Source organism: Chrysochloris asiatica, unplaced genomic scaffold (assembly GCF_000296735.1).
Source record: "Chrysochloris asiatica unplaced genomic scaffold, ChrAsi1.0 scaffold00082, whole genome shotgun sequence".
In the NCBI taxonomy this organism is placed as follows: domain Eukaryota; kingdom Metazoa; phylum Chordata; class Mammalia; order Afrosoricida; family Chrysochloridae; genus Chrysochloris; species Chrysochloris asiatica.
In genome coordinates this window covers 1,253,268-1,273,192 of record NW_006408600.1, presented here as the reverse complement: position 1 = coordinate 1,273,192, position 19,925 = coordinate 1,253,268, and the positions used below count along the sequence as shown (strand labels likewise).

At 41.4% G+C, this 19,925-nt stretch overlaps 1 protein-coding gene across 1 annotated transcript in view; it reads right to left on the bottom strand.

Annotated features, from left to right (window-relative positions):
- Positions 1–16,196, bottom strand: part of ARL15 (ADP-ribosylation factor-like 15) — a 685,847-nt gene extending 669,651 nt beyond the window's left edge. The window contains exon 1 of the mRNA XM_006865739.1: positions 16,063–16,196. Coding sequence (XP_006865801.1) covers positions 16,063–16,110 — 48 coding nt within the window. The 5' untranslated portion in view covers positions 16,111–16,196. The remainder of the gene's footprint in view (positions 1–16,062) is intronic.
- Positions 16,197–19,925: the final 3,729 nt, after the last annotated feature.

Sequence of the window (19,925 nt, the reverse complement as noted above, 5' to 3'; positions counted from 1 at the left end):
TCTTTCTCCCACAGAGTGGTTGGTGGGTTTGAACTGCCAACCTTGTGGTTAGTGGGTCAGTGTTGATCCTACAGTGCCACCAGCATTCCTTTGTGCTCCCTTAGTAATCTTTAAATGTTTTTAGCAGCTTTATTCCAAATATCCAAAAAGGAGAAACCATATGACTAACCATCAACAATTGTTGCTGTTGTTAAGTACCATGGAGTCGTTTCCAACTCATAGTGATCCATCAATAACAGAATGGCTACATAAGTCACAGGACATTCACAGGATAGAGTACTATACCAAGACTCCAACTCATAGTGATCCATCAATAACAGAATGGCTATATAAGTCACAGTACATTCACAGGATAGAGTACTATACCAAACCCAAACACATGGCCACGAAATCAATTCTGACTCCAAGCAACCCCACAGGACAGACTAGAACTGCTCTGTAGAATTTCCAAGAAAACTCTTATGGGAGCAAACAGCCTCACCTTTCCCCCTCTAAGTAGATGGTGAGTTTGAGCCACTAACCTTAGCAGTCCAAAGGTTTAATCCACAGCGCTACCAGGGCTCCTTCCATCAACAATAGAATGGAAAAATGAAAAATGGTATATTCATACAGTAGAATTCCCAGAGTCCTGCTGTGGCTCTGTAGGATAAGAACTCCACCCTCAAGGTCATTTTCAACCACAAGGTTGACTTTCACACTCACCAGACGCTCCTCAGAAACTCTATGCGGGGTAACTATGAATTTGAACTAACTCAATGGCACAAAATAATTCTACAACGCAATGAAAAAGAACACACTACTGATTCATAAAGCAGCATAGACGAATCTCAAAATGATGTAGAATGGAAGAATTCACAAACAAAAGAATACTTACTTGTGATTTTATTTATATGGATCTCAACAGCAGGTAGAACTAATCTAAGAGGAAAAGGTCACAAGGAAATCTGAATAACTGAAAAGTTTTATATCTCCATCTGGGGGGGTTACCAGGTACAAGCATGTGTAAATTCATCTGGCTACACCTTTAGTTTAAGACTCAGGCACTTTACTGTATGTGATTTATATGTCAATTTTTTTTGAAGTCAACAATTTCTTTGGGTAAATACAAATTTTAATTAGGAAAATAGATAAGTGGACATTAGTTTCATATAACATCTTAAGTTCATGTAGTACTTTGCATATCTTATTCAATCCTCAAACACTTTACATTAAATTTTTTTATATAAATAGGATTCTCAAATCAATTAAGAATCAAAATCTATACCTTATAAAAGTCTCTGAATGAGAAAAAGGAGAAGAAATAAAAATTTAAATGACAGTAAAAATTAACTTACACATTCTTCTTGAGACTAGAAGAAAACATATATTTTAAATATAACTAAATTGCTGAACAGACAACACCCCCACCCCTCCAAAAAAAAATCTTGTGCAAGACCAAGTATAACTGTTTAATTGGTCCTTCTGTTGATATTATATCAAGTAATATATATGAGCTCTTATGCAAACCAATATAGAGATTAATATAATGTAATGTTTTTAAGTCATTTACAGTTTATTGAGTATTTATGCTTTTATTGGTGCTAGTCTTCACAGCGGAGTCCTGGTATGGCACTGCAGGTTAATGCACTGGACTGCAAGGCTGGTAAGAACCACAAGGTTGGCAGTTCAAGCCCACCAGCCACTCCTACGAAACACTATACAGGGTCCGATGGCACTTAACAACAACAACAAAGTCTTCACAGTGGTCCTGATACTATCTGAATTCTGAAAATGAGGAAACTGTAGCTCAAGGTCATTTGCATTAGACCAGGTTCCCTGTATTTGGGGTTTTAAAAACAAGTACAGTCTATATACAAACATTCATGCATACATACAAACTTCAAGACCAAGGGTTGTCAACTTTTTTATTCTGCCAAATAAGAAAAAGAGATCCTACCACCCACCCACTGTCATTTCAGAACAGAGAGGTTATTTCAATATTCACACAAAGTTGGAAGAATAACATCTCAAAATTTTAAATCTGTACATAAAATTGTCATTACTTTGCAACACTCTCCTGATTCTTTCCATTTTGCTGTGGACTTAGATTTGATCAATTCTTTATATCACACAGACAATAGGTAGAACACCTGGGACTTCTTCTCTATCTATCCCAATCGTAAAAATATATACACACTGAGATTACAGACCCTGCTAACAACTGAGGCAGGTTTGATTCCTCAGTTCTCTCTGGCCCTGTGGGTGTGAGTTGCCATCAACTGGATGCTGACTCATGGCGCGAAGTTTCCTCAACCATAAAACAGGAATAATAGCTCCTACCTCTCAGAGAGTTGTTGAAAGGACTAAATAGTGAATGCACAGCCAGTATTTCCTGTAAAATCAAACATTAATTATCACCACCATTTTACTATCATAGAACTTTGATTTAAAGGGCAGTGATTGATTATGTCCAGGCCCTGTTCTACATGTATTATGAATATTAACTCACTGAATCAATGTCAAAAGCTTGCAATGTAGGTACCTTTTGTCCTGACAAATCTACTTTCAGAACTATATCTTAAAGCAAAAATAACTCAAAGATTTGGAAACACTGAATGCCATAATCTCCATCCTCTAGATATACTACAAACATTAGCATATGAAAGACTCTACAAAAAGAAAACCTGTTTAGCTTTGTTTAACCCAATTACCTTATCCCATCTAGATGGAACTCATTTCTGTAGTGAGACTCATTACCATACCACAGAACTACCCATTACCAGACCACAGAATCATGGATCCTTACACTTTAGACTATGTTGTCAACAAATACAAAAGTCAGCCCACTGGAGTTACAGCTGAGTGTCTCTGAGCCAAGACTTGTTGGTGGAGCGGGCTCTTAATCAACAGAGCTGGACAGTAGAGGACAAGGGGCCATGGGGCTGATAAAAGAGCTGTGTAACACTCACTTAGGCAGATGAGGAGCTCCAAGTACTAGGGAACCTGTAAGTAGAACTGGAAACAGCCTGTTTTGATGACAGAACTGTCTCCTGAACATTCCTGATCCTGACTGATAGCCAATAACCTCCCTAAACATCCTACAATTCTGAGTAGGCTCTGTGAGTTCTCTGTAACCATTACAAGGGATTACTGAACTCTGAAGAGAAACAATTGAGAAATTTAGGAGAAACAATTGATATCAGAATGAGTAAAAGAAGCTTAGGGGGTGGAGGCAAAGAAGCTGGAAGGATGGAGGCATATCTGACTTTCATCTCATAGGATTTGGTCTTATGCTAATGTTGAGTTTGATTTTCCTTCCCCCTTTCTGAATTCAGAGGTGATCAGATGCCACCCTCAGACAATTTTTATAGTACTTTATCTTCCCTGATGTAATAAGACTGTTAAATATATAGTTGTTAGAATTCAACAAATATCTCATTAAATATCAATAAATATCTCATAAAAAATACAAAAGTATCTATAATGAAATGTCCAGTGCAGAGTTATTTATAATAGTCAAAACTGGAACAAACCAAATAGTCAACAAAAAGGTAATTCGTTCAGTAAATTGTTTTATTAATGTGATTCCCAACAGAATGCGGAAGTCATTGGACAATCTCTTTGATATCCCATGTGAGTAAAGTTTTACTAAAGGCAATACAGAAATGGCTACAAGCATACATTGACAGAGAACTTCCAGAGGTTAAAGTCAGATTCAGAAGAGGCCGTGGAAAGAGGGATATCATTGCTGATGTCCAATGGATCTTGGCTGAAAGCAGAGAATATCAGAAAGATGTTTATTGACTACACAAAGGCTTTCGATTGTGTGGATCATGACAAGCTATGGACAACATTGCGAAGTATGAGTATTCCGGAACATTTAATTGAGCTCATCAGGAATCTGTACCTGGACCAAGAGGCAATAGTTGAAACACAACATGGGAATACTGAATGGTTTAAAATTAAGAAAGGTGTGCGACAAGGTTGTATTCTTTCACCATACTTATTCAACCTGTATGCTGAGTAAATAATCCGAAAAGCCGGGTTCTATGAAGAAAAATGTGGCATCAAGATTGGAGGAAGACTCATTAACAACCTGAAATATGCAGATGATACAAACTTACTTGATGAAAGTGAAGAGGACTTAAAACATTTACTGATGAAGATCCAAGAGGAGAGCCTACGGTATGGATTACATCTCAATGTAAAAAAACAAAACAAAAATCCTCACCACTGGACCGATAAACAACATTCTTATCAATGGAGAAAAGATTGTTGTCAAGGACTTCATTTCTCTTGGATCAACTATCAACACTCAAGGAAGCAGCATTCAAGAAATCAAATGTCGTGTATTGCATTAGGCAAATCTGCTGCACAAGACTTTTTTCAAGTGTTGAAGAGCAAAGATGTCAACCTGAAGAGTAAGGTGCACCTGACCCAAGCCATGGTATTTTCAATAATGTCATATGCATGAGAAAGCTGGACAGTGAATAAGGAGGACTGTAGAAGAATTGATGCTTTTGAGTTACGGTGTTGGAGGAGAATACTGAAAGTGCCATGGGCTGCCAGAAGAACCAATAGATCCCTTTTGGAAGAAGTGCAGCCAGAGTGCTCCTTGGTGGCCAAGATGGCCAAACTTTGTCTTTCATACTTTGGACATATTGTCAAAAGGGACCAGTCGCTAGAGAAGGATATCTTGTTTGATAAGGTGGAGAGTCAGAGAAAAAGAGAAAGACCCCCAACGTGATGGATTGGCCAAGTGGCAGCATCGATGGGCTCAAGCATGGCAACAGTAGTGAGAATGGCCCAGGATCAGGCAGTGTTTCATTCTGCTGAGCATAAGGTCGCTATGAGTCGGAACCAACTCGATGGCACCTAACAACAACAACAGAGTGATGCAGAAAAGATTTTATTAAAATTCTAAGTGAAAAAGCAGGCTTTAAATTAGGTCCCTTTATCATGTGTGGTGCTGTGTGTTAATGCTCCAAACTGCAAAGCTATTTGAACTGCAAAGTCAGCAGTTCAAGCTCACCAGCTGCTCCTTGGAAACCCTATACAGGGCGCTATGGGTCGGAACCGACTCGACAGCACTTCACAACAACAACATCATACTGCCAGCTAGATTCTGTCTGGGCGAAGACTACAGGGCAGTATATGTGAAGTGATATCTTTAGTTTGCCAAAGTATCACACCAAACAAAACCAGCTGCCTTCGGGTTATGGCAATTCCACGTATATCAGAGAATTGTGTTCCATGTGGTTTTCAGTGACTGATTTTTCTAAAGCAGATCTGCATGCCTTTCTTCTGAGGTGCCCCTGGTTGGAGCTGAACCAAAAACATTAACCATTTGCATCATCTACTCTTCCATCGTAATATGCTGTGCTTTCTGAATTTCTTTCATTAAATTTTTACTTCAATAATAAACATGATACCAAAATAATCTCAGTCCTTACATGGGCAAAAATATACAAATAGTTCATGCATGCAATCAATTAATATGATTAGAAGATGATTATAGTAAATCGGAAAACTGACAAACCATAATAAAGACTGAGATGCGCATAGTAAAATTCATTAAACAATTTCTATGATTCACGCAAAGTGCAAAAAGAGAGTAATCACACACACACAAACACACATACCACACATACGCTCGTCTGGGATCATGTCACAAAATACCAATTGAGATCTCTCCATATAAAACCTAAATTGGGAATATCAAAACTAAAAATGCAAAAGAGTAGTTAATAATCTGCATGCAAACAACTTAAATCTCAAAATATTATAAAGGTAAGGGATAGAAAACTAGTTTCAAAAAGATAAGGATAGTATGGTACCAGTTCTGTAGTATTTTTAACTCAAAGGTTTGGAAACATTGAATGTCATAATACAAAATACTTGATACTGTTTATGCGAAAGCATACATGAGAACAAGACTTGCCTCAGTACTGGACGACTACCTGTTATATCTGAGAGTGTGAAATGGGAGAGCACAGGGAGAGTGGGAAGATTAAGCCCCAAAGCCTTGAAGGTGTATTTGGCTGTAAGCAAAACAGTAGAACACATGACACCAAAACGCATAGGAAAGAGTAAAAGATAGAGTTGTTGTTGTTAAGTGCTGTTGAGTCATTTCCAACTCATAGCAACCCTGGATGGGGTTTCCCAGGAGCCACCAACCTTGAGACTAGCAGTTCAGTGCTTATCCTACAATGCCACACCAGGACTTCAAAAGTAAGAGTTATTGTTTGTTGTTAAATGCTTTTGAGTCAGTTAAGACTCATAGCAACACTGCACGGGGTTCCCGAAGAGTGGCTGGTGAATTTGAAGAGCCTGGTGTGGTGCTGTGAGCTAACGTGTCAGCTGCAAAGTCATTTGAACTATAAGATCAGTGGTTCAAGCTCACCAGCTGCTCCTTGGAAACCCTATACAGGGTTGCTATCGACTCGATGGCACTTAACAACATCCTATGGTTCAGGTGTGGTGCTGTGAGCCAATGCATCAGACTGCAAAGTCGTTTGAACTGCAAGGTCAGTGGTTCAAGCTCACCAGCTGCTCCTTGGAAACCCATACAGGGTTGCTATGGATCAGAATCGACTCGAAGGCACTTCACCACAACAACATCCTATGACTCAAACTGACCCTGCTCTCCCGTGCATTATCCCATAGTACCAAAATTCATATAGAAGCCCTCATGAACACAAAGTACAAACCCAGACGGAGATGTATTATTACAACCCAGTTCCCAGGAAGGCCTCCCTACATTCATACCTAGCCCTGACATTCCACTGGTCTCATGTACCCATCAATACTCCCCTGCTCAGAGCCTCTACTTCCCTCTTTTGCAAGTCAATAATATATGATTACTAGCACTGCTGAAAGGCTTAAATTAGGTGACGCAGGTAAAACCCTTGTACCATATTTGGTACATAGTTTCCTATCTACCAGGCATCACACTAATTCTGGTGATAAACTGGTGTCAAGATGGCAAGGAATCCTGTACAAATGCAGGTGACATACTCAGATGACACTCCCTGCCTTGGGTCATCCATGGGACATTCCCATGCCTGTAATACTAGAAGCCAGGACTGAGTTACATAAATTTTTGGAGTCCAGTACAAAATGAAAAGCAAAGTTCCTTGTTCAAAAATTATTAAGCCAAGTGTGGGACCCTTGTCAGCGTGAAACCCAGTGGGGCTGCAAAGGTCATAAGCCCATGAAGCCAGCTCTACTATGAGGTAAGTGTTGCCGGAAACTTTGCAGACACTCAGAAATGAGAACCAAGCAGAATTGGACTCCTTAGTTATCCCAACATCTGAAGCATTTGTGGAGAGGCATAGCTAAAGTAGGCTGTTATTGTTGTTGTTGTAAGGGCCCCAAATAAAAATCCACATCATTGATTCCACTTGTGAAAAGTACTAGGCAAAACTCAAGCTTCTGTTACCCACAATGCAGTTATCAGCTCTTCCCCAAAAACTCTTTCCCTCTCTCCAGTCTACCTCAGAAACAAACCCTTCACAGTGAAAGTCACCATGGACTTTGACCCGCTGAAGTCCAGAAGCACAAGGCTGCTTGGGGCCTGGTGTCTGCTGGGGACAACCACTTCCAGGCAGCACTTGGTAAAGGCACAGAACAGATTTAATACAAACAGACTTAAGTATCTGAGTGTCTGTGCCCTCTTTAGAAGAAAACTGGGGCATGTGGCAGGCAAGAACGTGCCCCTGGCATGACACTGGGGGCTGAGGGTAACAAGGTTGCCTGGAAACCCATTTGTAGTCACTTAATAGAAGGTGACTTCAGTGACCAGAGTAGGACACTGTGGGGCGGGCGGGAGGCCCAGTTCTCTTTCTACCCAGCTGCTCTGGTAAGTGGTAGAGGCCAAATCCTTGAGAACATGGACATCAGTCAGCCTGTTCACAGCCCAGTGGTCAAGAGCGTGTTTCTGCACCTGCTTACTTTAGTAGAAGCATAAAAAGCACTGCTAAAATTGCAACTGCATTCCAACAGCTTTAACACCAAGCTGCCTGAACCTCTGCCCCAGCATAAAAGAGACGAATGGGCTCCACTGCCCAGGGGGGAGGCAATAAAGAATCCCAGCTCTATTACTCGCTATCTGCATGAACTTGGAGAAATTGCACAACCTCTCCAAGCCTCAGTTTAAACGCTATTATATGCGGAAAGCGATTACAGCATTGTCTAGCACACAGTAAGTGCTCAATAAATATTATCAGCCTTCCTCTCCTAATTATAATTCAGTGTGTTCTCTACTGGGATTCACACTACAAAACCGGAGCAACAGAAGCTAATGTAAGGTCAGGAACCAGAGTTAACATTTGTGCAGAAAAGTTCCTGCCTAAAGGTATAGATTTTCTTCAGACTTTTTTGGTATGTGAACTCCATAAATAGTAGATCATTGTATTTTATGTTCATGCTATTTTTATCTTATGATGTATTCTTTAAATATAAAGAATATTTAAAGTGGCTCTTTGCCTTATTCAGAGTTTAGAATTTAAAATATTTGACCTATAACATTATTTTATGGTCACACTAAATACAACTTGTACTGTTTAGTCATCCACAGTTAAAACCAGTTAAATTTAAGATAACTAGACATCATCTATAGAGTCCTGGTGTGGTGCTGTGGGTTAATATGCTGGACTGCAAGGTCGGTTTGAACTGCAAGATTGATGGTTCAAATTCACCAGCGACTCCTAAGAAACCCTATACAGGGTCGCTATGAGTCAGAACTGACTCAATGGCACTTACCAACAGACATCATATGAAATCACAAATGTAGTCTCACTCCTCTTTCTGAATGGGCTCATTTTATAAACTAAGGAAACCTCCAAGGAATGTATTGACAGAACAGCCACAACAACATACTCAGACAGACCAACAATCATGAAGATGGCACATATAGTCGGAGCCGATTCTGCCGCAACTAGCAACAGAACCATCGGAGGCACATCGCAGAGTTCTGTTGTCTGTTGGTTACTTGGTTTATATTACATGAGTGGTGATGGATTTGTGCTGATCCATTCATCTTCTCATCAGATCTTCCCCCACTGAGGCAAGTATAGTCTATGACCAAAAAGTATGCCAAGTTCACTGGTCTGTAGACCAGTTGCCATGGAGACTCTAACTCATGGCAGCCCCATGTGCATCAGAATAGGAAAGGTGTGTGCTCCATCGGGTTTCTGATAGCTGATATTTCAGAAGTAGATCATCAGGCTTTTTTCCAAGGCATCTCTGGGTGGCCTCAAATCTGCAATCTTTCACTTAGCAGATGAGCACCTTAACCAGGTACAAGGCACAGGGACTCCTAACCAGTCTATACCAGGAAAAGACATCTAAAACCCAGTCCTTAATAAATCACAAACACAATAGCCAAATATTTTGATTCTTAATTAATAATGAGATGGAAGATTAATCAAGCTTTTTTTAAAATTTATTTTAGTTAGCAGTACATTTGATTGCTTTTTTCCTTTATTAGAAATGCCTTGTTAATCATGTTTTGCATGGTGAATTCTGAATTTTTTTTTTTTTAAATTGTAGTTTGGGTAAAAATTTGCAGAGTAAATCAGTTTTCCATTCAAACAACTTATACACGTTTAATTTTGTTTCATAACATTGGTTGCAATCTCCACACTGTAACAGCACTCTTCAACTTCTTTCTTGGGTAATAAAGCATTTTTAGTTGTCACATTCTCTAGTCTAACTTTGCATTTTAGTTCCATAAATAAATAAATAACCATAATACATATAAAATATGAGAGAAACATACCAGAAAACAAAGGAGTGCATCATAAGCTACCCCCTTCACATGCCCTATCTGACCCACCCCACCACAGGTCCCCCTACAGCCATGGTCCTGCCAGTCCTGAGGCCAACGAGGGTGTCAGAAGTAGGGGCTCATCCCCATGACCATTCGGGGCATGCACAAAGCAGAAGGTCAGTAAATATTCCTTGAGTTGATCAATGAAAATAACAGAATAAAGAGTTATTTTTCTAGGTGTTAAACCATCTTCAAAAGTGTAATGACTGTCTGCTTGCTGAGGACCAAATCCCAATCCTCCCATATACTGAGACAAGTTTAAAGGTAGCCTAGTACTTATCACTGAACAGCAACAGCATTCCACAGGCTTTATAAGAATATCAGCAACATAATCACAATACAGTAACATTTGATCATTGAAAAGCAATGTGTTGTTTATAAACCACCTTCCCTTCATTTTCTCATTTAATCATCATAGGCACTATACAGAGTATAACAAATCTTACTGCTTTTTTGTTTTGTTTTGCTTTGTTCTGTTCTGTTTTTTGAGAGCAGAAAAGGGAAAGAGGTGAAATACACAACAAGCCAACTATAAAAGCCAACAAAAAAAAAAGAGAGAGACTTTTTAAATGAAAGGAACCTAGATGTTGATCTTGTTCAATTTTCCAGGGAAACCTGGTTAAACATGTTTAATTCCTTCATTATAACTTAGCATATTTTCTCTAAAAGCTCTGCACAACGTCTTACTAGTTCTACCTGTCAGAAGAAACACAGAGCAAGATGCTAGTACTGCCTGTTAGAATACCAACAAAACCTTTACTTATGAATTTGAAAGGTGTTAACAAGGCCGATATATCTCACCATGAAAAAAAAGGGGGTAGAAGTGGCCTCCTTATTAATTGGCAAAAAGAGATCTGAGACCTAGCCTTAAAATACACATATACACACACATTCAGATCAGATTCTGATCAGTTTAAAGTTAAGAGTAAAGGATACATTCTTCATTCCTCAGATCCAAATACCTAATCCAAACAGATTTTATCTTGCCTCAGTTCTAAAGCTGGTAAGAAAAAGAATTGTCTCTTCCATCTCATACTTACTCAGTTCAACAAATAAATGTGCCAGTACCATGCTAAACATTGGGTGGTACATACAATCATTTAGGATTAGCCAGTTGTCACAGATTTCCCTGAATCAAATTAATGAAATAGTAATAATAACTAGATGGATTGGCACAGTGGCAGCAGCAATGCGCTCAAATGTAGCAAGGACTGTGAGGTTGGTGCAGGACTAGGCAATGTTACACTCTGTTATGCATAGGGTCGCTATGAGACAGTGCCGATTTGATAACGCCTAACAATAAAAGTGGTAGCGTAGTGGTTACGAATCGGGCCGCCAGCTGCAAGGTCAGCAGTTCGAAACTACCAGCTGTTCCACAGGAGAAAGATGAGGCGTTCTGCTCCCATAAAGAGTTACAGCCTCGGAAACCCTGTACAGGGTCGCTATGTGTCGGAACCGACTCCACGGCACACAACAACAATAAAAGTGGAGTCCTGGTGTGGCGCTGTGGGTTAATGTCCCAGACTGCAAAGCCGTTTGAACTGCAAGGTAGGCAGTTCAATCTCACCAGCTGCTCCTTGGAAACCCTATACAGGGTCACTATGGGTTGAAACCGACTCAACGGCATTTAACAACAACAATAAAAGTGGAGTCCTGGTGTGGCACTGTGAGTTAATGCGCCGGACTACAAAGCCGTTTGAACCACAAGCTCAGTGGTTCAAGCTCACCAGTCGCTCCTTAGAAACCCTATGCAGGGTTGCTATGGGTCAAAACCAACTCGATGGCACTTAACAAATAACAATAAAAGTTACTGCCAAGTGGATTCCTACTCATGGTAACCCCATGTGTTCCAGAGTATAATTAGGCTCAATAGGGTTTCAAAGGCTATGACCTTGAAAAAGCAGATCATCAGGACTTTCTTCCTCAGCATCTCTGAATAGATCTGAACCACCAACCTTTCAGTAGCCCAGCATGAAACACTCTGTCTTAAATATTAAAGCACGCTCTGGTAGCGTAGTGGTTACAAATCAAACTGCGAACCTTAAGGCCAGCAATTAGAAACTACCAGCTGCTCCTCGGGAGAAAGATGAGGCGCTCTGCTCCCGTAAAGACTTACAGCCTCGGAAACCCTGTACAGGGTCGCTATGGGTCGGAACTGACTCGACGGCACCTAACAACAACAACAACAACCTCACCTAGTCTGTCACCTCTAATTGAGAACACTTCTTTGATGTTAAGACAAGAAATCAAAAGCAGCATATAAAATATTTTAATTTGCTTTAATATTTCAATCCTACTCAAAGCTGCTAAAAATAGGACCTCCACCTTTCTCTCACTTCTCTTCCTCTCTAATATGCTCCATATGAAGATTTAGTGAGGACAGTCAGTCCAAAGAACAACGGTCAATACATGCACAGCTCCCTCCACCAGCTCAGCTTCCAACAACTATAAGAAAGTCAAACATCAATTTAAAATAAAAAGGAAACAAAAGATGGCACACATCATTATTCCTGTCAAGTGTACAAATGAGTCACTTACTCTAGTCCACACACAGCAAAATCTGAAGAGTCAAAGTTGGAATGAACAGGAGCATTTTTTTTTTCTGGGTAGTAAGTATAAGAACCAGGGAATGTCTTTAATTTTAAAATAAGAACCTGTTGTTGTGAAGTGCCGTTGAGTCGGTTCCGACCCATAGCCACCCTGTATAGGGTTTCCGAGGAGCAGGTGGTAAGCTTGAACCACCGACCTTGCAGTTCAAAGGGCTTTGCAGTCTGGCGCATTAACCCACAGTACCACACCAGGACTCCAAAATAAGAACCTAGACACTGTCAAATAAATCTTTATTTTTCAGAAACTGTTTTTCCATAAACCCCATAAAACGTAAGCACAAGGAAACAAGTCCATCTGAAAGAAGAAAGGGAGGATCTGTGATATATCATTTTCTCTGGCAGCTGTTAAGCAAAATGCAAATACAAAATGATCATCTTAAGACTATTTTTGCTTGCTTATTTGTTTTCAGTCCAGTTTCAGTAAAAACTGTACTTAATGCTTATTGCTAATTTTGCACACTTACTAATTGAACCTGTTCCTTTAACATCATTTTCTTCATCTCCAATAATTATCCAAGTAACGCTTTGTTGAAGAATAATAGTATTGTCATTATCATTGTTAAGTGCTGTCAAGTCAGTTCTGACTAATAGTGACCCTATGTCAGGTTTCCAAGGATAGACTGGTGGGTTTCAACTGCTAACTCTGCAGTTAACAGTCAAGTGCTTATCCTACAGCACCACACCATGATTCCTGAATTATAATATTGTTATTGTTGTCAGGTGCCATTGAGTCGGAAGCGACTCATAGCGACCCCATGCACAGCAGAACGAAACAATGTCCGATCCTGGGCCAACCTCACTACCACTGCCACACTTGAGCCCATCAATGATGCCACCTGGCCAATCCATCTCGTTAGGGGTCTTCCTCTTTTTCTCTGACCCTCCACCTTACCCAGCATGACATCCTTCTCCAGCAACTGTTTCCTCCAGACAATATGTCCAAAGTATGAGAGACGAAGCTTAGCCATCCTGGCCTCCAAGGAGCATTCTGGCTGCACAACTTCCAAAACAGATCTATTGGTTTTTTTGGCAGTCCATGGCACTTTCAGTGAAGTGAAGATTATAATATTAGTGAAGATTATTGAATATACCACAGACTGTCAGAAGAATGAACAAATCTGTCTTTGTTCTAGAAAGAAGTATAGCCAGAATGTTCCTCAGATGCTAGAATGGTGAAACTTTGTTTCGCTTACTTTGGACATGTTATCAGAAGAAACTGATCCCTAGAGAAGCTCATCATGCTTGATAGAAAGTCAGTGAAAGAGAGGTAGACCACCTCCCTTGCAATGACATGGATGGATACAGAGGTTGCAAGAAGGACTTTAAGAGTAGCAACTATCATGAGGGCCAGGTATGATTTCATTGGGTTACAGGATACAGGGGCATTACAATTCGGAATCAACTCCATGGCACCTAACAACAAAGCTTTGTTATTTTTCATGGGAACATTTCATTACATTGTTACTTTAAAAAAATTTTTTTAAACAAGCAAAACTGGTGCATGTGGGTGTGGCAGATAAAACATAAACGCATGTCAAACTATCAGTTTACCAAACTGATAGTAAACTGGCAAGAAATTCATCTATTTTTAAGATAAACTGGCACTCCACAAGCATTCGTCCTGCACAATTAGATTATGCCTATCTAAAAGTTGGAGTCCTGGTGTGGTGCTGTAGGGTAAACACTGGACCGCAAGGTCGATGGTTCATACTCACCAGCAGCTCCTTGGAAACCCTATCAAAGGTTGCTATGAGTTGGAAGCCACTAGATAACACTTAACAATATCTAAAAGTTAATCCTGAGTAATTAATCAGTGTTTACAATATTATTTTCATTAGATGTTTTGTTGGTTTTGGCACCTCAAAGACAGCCTTTGGTGCAATTTACAATTTAAAACGTTGTTGTTGTTGTTAAGTACCTTGGTTCTGACTCATAGTGACCCTGCACAGGATTTCCGAGGCTGCAAATCTTTATGGGAGCAGAAAGCCTCATCTTCCTCCCGCAGAACCGCTGGCAGTTTCGAAATGCCGACCTTGAGATTAGTAGCCCAATTCATAACCACTACACTACTACCAGAGGTCCTTTTTTAAAGAACTAAGTATCCAAAATTAGCTTTCAATAAGTAAGGTTGGCAATAATCCTAAACTTTGACTTTACTTTAGGCAGATTGCAAGACAAAACCATAGTACTGTATTTTACAAGAGAAGCTATATATTAACCAGTTACTTAATTTAGAAAATAATCTTTCAGTCACATTATGCAACTCTCTTAACCTGAATGGTACTTCGCATTTTAAATCACACTTTACTATCAGATAATACTCTTAAAGGTACTGGGTGGGTACAGATTCTCTAGCACAAACGTAGAAGTTATGCCATCAGCAAAATAACAAAACAGAATCTGAACTCAGGATTTTTTACTCAGATGGACCGTTCCAGTCACAAGGTCAAGCATTAATCGCACTGACCATCCTTCGCCATAAGATCATTGCACCATAAAGGTTTTAGGAGAAACATGTTCTCTGTGTCAACTAAAATAAGCCCAAATACAACACTATAAAACCAGTCACTGTTCAGCATTTCTTCATGAGGAAGGCATTCATAGTCTTTCTTGGTACAACCTAAACAGTAATTCCTAGAAGGCACTGGCAAAGCCTAGCCAGACCAATCTGCAGTAGAAAAATGAGTGCATGCGTCCAAAAAGATGACAGAAGGGGCAATGTTTTCAATTCCTGACTTAAACTCCGCATTGCAATAGCGGTTCAGGCTCCCGCGGTAAACATAGTCATTGTATAGGATCTGACACGGCCAATGTAAATGAGGGTTCCCTTGACCACCAACCTGCAGCTCTAGGGAAATACAATTACTGCAACAAAAGACGGTGTTTGCATAATTGCACAAACACATAAATCATTTTTTTAAAAATCATAATGTTCAGTCTCAGCTCTGTGCTGACACTTTTCCCACCTAAACTTCTCAGTACAAGCGTGGCCTAAAGGCACAGCAAGGACCCAATCCATGCAGCATGCACCCACAACCAGAACCGAACGGCGGGGCAGTGCCTGCCCAGTCCTGTTCTGGCCAGGTTGTAATGTAGTTTAGTCCCGTCTACTTTATGGTAATGTTCTTTTAAAACCCCGCCGCGACCGAGGTCATTACTTTAGAGATCTAATAACAAGCAAATGACCGGGGCTGCCAGGCACTTAGTGAGCCATTCTGGTTATGGCTCTTTAATAGTACCTGGAGTTCTGCTGAAGCAAGAGCGGAAAACTCTGGCTTCCGCGGAGAAAAAGTCCTCTGCCGGGAGCGCAGAGAGAAGCGAATGGACCGGGCGCGGGCAGACGACCCGCCGCCGTGACCCCATCTCCCGGGCAGTCCCAGCGCGACCCTCACCCGCAGCCAGGCTGCTCCCGGCCACACCTTTACCTGTCAGTCCCACCACCCCAGTGAGCTACTGCTCCTCGACCTCGGCGGTAGCCTCTCTGAATCTAGAGCACAGTTTTTCAGCAGCTGCAGGAGAAAGAACCCCAAAGGCATCCCATCCCAAAGAAAGAAAGCAAAAAGGCTCTTCTTCCTCCAGGCGGAGGGACATCGGGCACGTCGACACCTGAGCGACAACACGCCACCCCTGCCCCGCACCTACCAGATAATCCATGTACAGAAATGCCTCAGTTATCCGGAGATCAGACATCCGGCAGCCTAAAGCATCCGGAACGGCTCCGAACCCGGAAAAAAAAGCAGCGTCTCTGGCTGCGAGCGAGCAACCCTTGAAAAGCCAGCAACAACGAAAATAGCCGAGAACAGCCGAGGAGACGAAGATTACACAAGGGGCGCGGCGATTGGCCGGTCGCGCGAGAAGAAGGAAAGAAGAGCGCTCATTGGCTATGGCGCATATAAAAGGCAGGCCCTTGCCGGTGGCAGGCGAGAAGCGCGGGAGAGGCAAGGGCGCAGGTTCCTGGCCGTGGGTCGGAGGGGCGGAGGCGGGGGGAGGGCGGTGCAATCAGATGAGCTAGCGGAAAGAGCGGAAAATCCGCAGGGACTGCTGCAGCCTGAGTTATTTGCTCTTCTGTAGCCTTCTAGTAGGATCAAGTGGGACAGAGCTCCATGCTCCAGTGCCAAGGAACCCTGGTGTCCCCGCCCACCCACTCCTCAATAGGAAGCTTGCGTTGCAACGTGGGACGCTAGGTAGCCACCTACACTTAATGTCTCTCTTCCTAGCTATTTCTTAAAGGTTCTGCGGTTAGGAGCTGGTACCGGTGAGAAGAAAGTGTAGAGGAGGGTACTTCGTGAACAGGCAAACCCGTATTTGATTCGGGCACCGGAAGACTCCTGCTTACCTTCTTCATGTGAAGCCTAACGTCCCTGGGGTGCACACACCACACACATGGGGCCCACGGTCATATCAGAATTCCAGACTGCCGCCTTAGACCTCTCCACTATGTGAAAGAAAAAACAAAGTTTAAGGATTCGGTATTGTCAGTTGTAATTCTCAGACACTCGCGAAGAGAGCTGATCAGTTTTTGACATGCTTTTTTAGTCCAGTTACACTGAGCACAAATCCAATGCCCCTGAATAATATGAATAGAAAAAGCTTTCTGAAAAGATGCCAGTAAAGTATGTAACACTTGTGACCCAATGTCACTTTGTTATTGTTATGTGCCACCGAACTTCCAAATGTTGTTTTGTTGTTAAGTGTTGTCTAGTAAGTTTTGACTCATGTTGATGTTGATGCTAGAGAGTTTCCAAGGAGCGTGGCTGGTTTGAACCGCCAACCTTGTGATTAGCAGTAGCGTACTGATCCTACAGTTCCACACCAGGACTCCTTCGGACTCATATCGATCCTTTATAGGGTTGTCGAGACTGGTGGGTTTGAACCGCCGACCTTATAGTTAGCAGTCCAGTGCTTATCTTACAGCGTCACACCAAGACTCCTGTAAGAGGTTAATTATTTATATATATACATATACATGTAAGGAGCTCTGGTAGCCACAGTGGTTATGACTTGGGCTGCTAACCTCAAGGTCAGCAGTTTGATATTACCAGCAGTTTCGCGGGAAAGATCAGACTTTCTGCTCCCGTAAAGATTTACAGCCTCGGAAACCCTTTATGGGGTCGCTATGGGTCGGAACCGACTCGGCGGAACTGAATAACAACAACAGCTATATATATATATATATATTTTTTTTTTCGTATATATAGAATGTATATTGGACAGATAGGCTTGAGACGTGTGACTTTGTTGTTGTTAGGTTCCATCGAGTTGGTACCGACTCATAGCGACCCTATGCACAACAGAACGAAACACTGACCAATCCTGGGCCAACCTCACTACTCTTGCCACGCTTGAGCCCATGGATGCTGCCAGTCTTCCATTCCATCTTGCTAGTGGTCTTCCTCTTTTTTCTGACCCTCCACCTTACCAAACATGATATCCATCTCCAGCAACTGGTCCCTCCTGACAACATGTCCAAAGTGGCAGCATCGATGAGCTCAAGCGTGGCAACAGTAGTGAGGTTGGCCCACGTTCTGCTGTGCATAGGGTTGCTATGGGTCAGTACCTACCTGATGGCACCTAACAACAACAATAGCACCATACCAGGACTCTATTTGGTTGGTAGTTATGTGCCATAGAGTCGGTTTCAACTCATAGGTATAGGGTTTCGACTCACAGGTATAGGGTTTCTGAGTCTGTAAATCTTTACATGTGCAGAAAGCTTCGTGTTTCTCCAAAGGAACGACTGGCAGTTTCGAACTGCTGACCCTGAGGTTAGCAGCCCTACTTTTAACTTCTATGCCAATGATGGATAACTGTGGAATTTGTCTAACCCTGCAAAGAAACCAGGGAAAGGGCAGCCCCTTAGAGTTCAAGGTTAATGAGTCACATGACTCAGTAATGTTATCTAATCCCTCTGAACCTCTTTCTTCAACTAAAAAGTAAGAATTCCTTTTCAAAACCAGAAGGTTTTAAAGGAACTGGAAGAATTTGTACACAATACGGAGTTTGGCTTAGAGAAGATGTGTGCCTACCAAGGCTACTTTGTTGATTTAATTTACAGATAAAGAAGTGTATAAATAATGAAAATTTAAACCTCTTCTCCTTCCCCTATGCAGGCATTTACTAGATTTAATTTCATTAAGCCATGAGACCTAAATTTGATTTTTCTTGGCATTCTGTTGTTAAACACATTTGGGTTTGGAAGCTAATGTGACCTGTATTGTGGAAATTTAAATTTTCGTAAACCCAAAGGGTGGCAAAATGATTAAGCACTGGACTACTAATTGAAAATTTGACAGTTCAAACCTACCTAGAGTCACCTCTGCAATAAGGCCGGGTAGCCTGCTTCCTGAAGATGCCAGCCTGTGGAACATGGGTTCACCATTAGTCAGAGTTCTCCCGCACCTAAACAACACAGTCTTCTAGACAGCTGAAGCAACTATAATTACAAAAGATTTCTCGCAAACTTGCTAGCATAAAATAACTGAAAAAGAAAGGGAAGTGGTTCTCTTCGCCTTCTCCTTCTTTCAATTGAGAAAACATATCTGGTAGCGTAGTGGTAGTGGTTACGAATCGGGCTGCGAACCTTAAGCCCAGCAGTTCAAAACTACCAGCCATTCCGCAGAAGATGAGGCTTTCTGCTCCCATAAAGATTTACAGCCTCGGAAACCCTGTACAGGGTCGCTATGGGTCAGAACCGACTCGAAGGCACTTAACAACAACATTGTAAGTGAGATAAAGGGGCCAAGCCAGCAAACAGATACCTTTTGGTCCATTAGTAATGAATGGTGTCTTGACTACCAAGTCAGACTCTTAGAAGCCTGTCAACTTATGCAGGGGAAGATAACCACTTAAGGGCAATTGACTTCTGCCTTTGCTTCAAAAGTTAACCCTCTAATCAGAAGGTCATTAGGCTATGCCTGATCATGTTGTCTCTAGAAATTAGCAAATGGGTCCAAAAAAGAAAAGTAAAAGATTCTGTGAAGGGAAAATTTCCAAGATCTGCACCACTGTATCCCCTTTATTCTACAGTATTTTCATGTTTCTTCTGACTGACACCAAAAACTGTTTGTGGTTGATGTAATGTATTAAAAGAACACCACCACTTGTCTTGTCAGTTTACTGTAACGGGTGGCTTGCGTGTAGCTGTGATGCTGGAAGCTATGCCACCAGTATTTTAAATACCAGGAGAGTCAACCATGGTGAACAAGTTTCAGCAAGAGTTTACAGCGGACTACTTCTGGATGTTTAGCCACTGAAAATCTTAGGAGTTGCAGTAGAACATTGTCAGATACAGCGCCGAAGATGAACACATTATGAATAAAAGGCTCAAATGTCACAACAATTGTGAGGATGGCACAGGACTGGGCTGTGTTTCGTTTTGTTGTGCAGGGGGTCGTTATGAGTCAGAAACAATGTGACAACATAACAACGACAACAATGAAAAGAATCGTGATTTGGAAAACTGTTCTTTTAAAACACTTGAGGTTTCAGAACTCCTTATGAAGCAC